The sequence below is a fragment of the Propithecus coquereli genome, unplaced genomic scaffold (genome assembly GCF_000956105.1).
Source record: "Propithecus coquereli isolate 6110/MARCELLA unplaced genomic scaffold, Pcoq_1.0 Scaffold10, whole genome shotgun sequence".
Taxonomy (NCBI): domain Eukaryota; kingdom Metazoa; phylum Chordata; class Mammalia; order Primates; family Indriidae; genus Propithecus; species Propithecus coquereli.
In genome coordinates, this window is record NW_012133858.1 from 2,295,153 (window position 1) to 2,296,299 (window position 1,147).

The 1,147-nt window shown below is 36.0% G+C and overlaps 1 protein-coding gene across 1 annotated transcript in view; it reads right to left on the reverse strand.

Moving 5' to 3' along the window:
- Window positions 1-418: 418 nt before the first annotated feature.
- RABL3 (RAB, member of RAS oncogene family-like 3) overlaps window positions 419-1,147 on the reverse strand; it is a 45,259-nt gene continuing 44,530 nt past the window's right edge. The window contains exon 8 of the mRNA XM_012641731.1: window positions 419-867. Coding sequence (XP_012497185.1) covers window positions 802-867 — 66 coding nt within the window. The 3' untranslated portion in view covers window positions 419-801. The remainder of the gene's footprint in view (window positions 868-1,147) is intronic.

The window sequence follows — 1,147 nt, forward strand, 5'->3', positions numbered from 1 at the left end:
AAAAAAAAAAAAATGAAGAGGCTATAAATCTCTTACTGCCCTTGTGCAGGTCTTAGATTTCACCATACCTATTTCTAAACAGAAAACAATGCAGACAGCTGCAATGTAAAGAGTGAAGGAGCTGTCAATTTTTCACAGAATTCTTCTTTCTGATACTGCTGTTTTCCATGTATTATTAATCTGTATTTATATTTAACTCCAGCTATTAGTCCGCCTCTTCCAGCCACTGAGCCATTTGCAAAGGAGAGAAGAGAGAGACAAGGGTTGCTATTATTAGGCATTTCTGTGTGTGAGGAAGGTGGAGACAATTAAATAACACCATTTTGCATCTTTGAAAATGACAGAGATTGTTTGGGGTGGACAATTCAGAGCCGGTTAACATAACCTTTCCCCTCAAAAGAAAGTAAAACAATAGAGATACATTTTTGAAGTACTTAATTAAGCCTTCAGTAATGAGTGTGGGAAAATTACAGACCCAAAAAACCCTCCAGTTCCAGGCAAGGGTAAATTTTCTCTGCAGTACTCCGTCAGTGCTCATTTACTGCATCATTTTGACAATATCTCATATTTCCACAGGGCTTTTACATAATCCATAAATAGGGACAGAAAGGTGAGGACAGAGAATGGGGACAAAGTCTGGGCCTCCCACGTTGTCACTTCCTTCATTTTCCATTAAAGGGTGAGGCTGAAGGGTAGCGATTTAAGATGATTTTGTTAAAAGACATTAATAATCGACACAGCAAGAAGCAAGCTGTGAAAAACTGCAACTGCTTGCTCACTCTTCCGACAGATGAGTGTAATTCAGTCATAATGAAGGCTCTTTAATGTTCCTCCCCCAAATCTTTTTCTATCAGGAAAGCCTGGAATCTGTAGGCAAGAAAGATAATCACATTAAGTTTCAATCATGAAAAGTTCAAATGCTAATAGTAATTTTTTTCCATATTTTCCATTTCTGTATGTCAGCCTGTTGTTACTTAAAGAACTAGCTTTATGAAGTTTTTCTCAAAAAACCACGTAAGATTAAATAATAAAAAGAAATTGTACCAAAATGGAAAGTATTTGCCAACAAATTGGTGACAGTATAATCTAAAGCAGAAAGGATGAAGGTGAATCTCATAATATTTACCTACTATACTTTTATATAAAT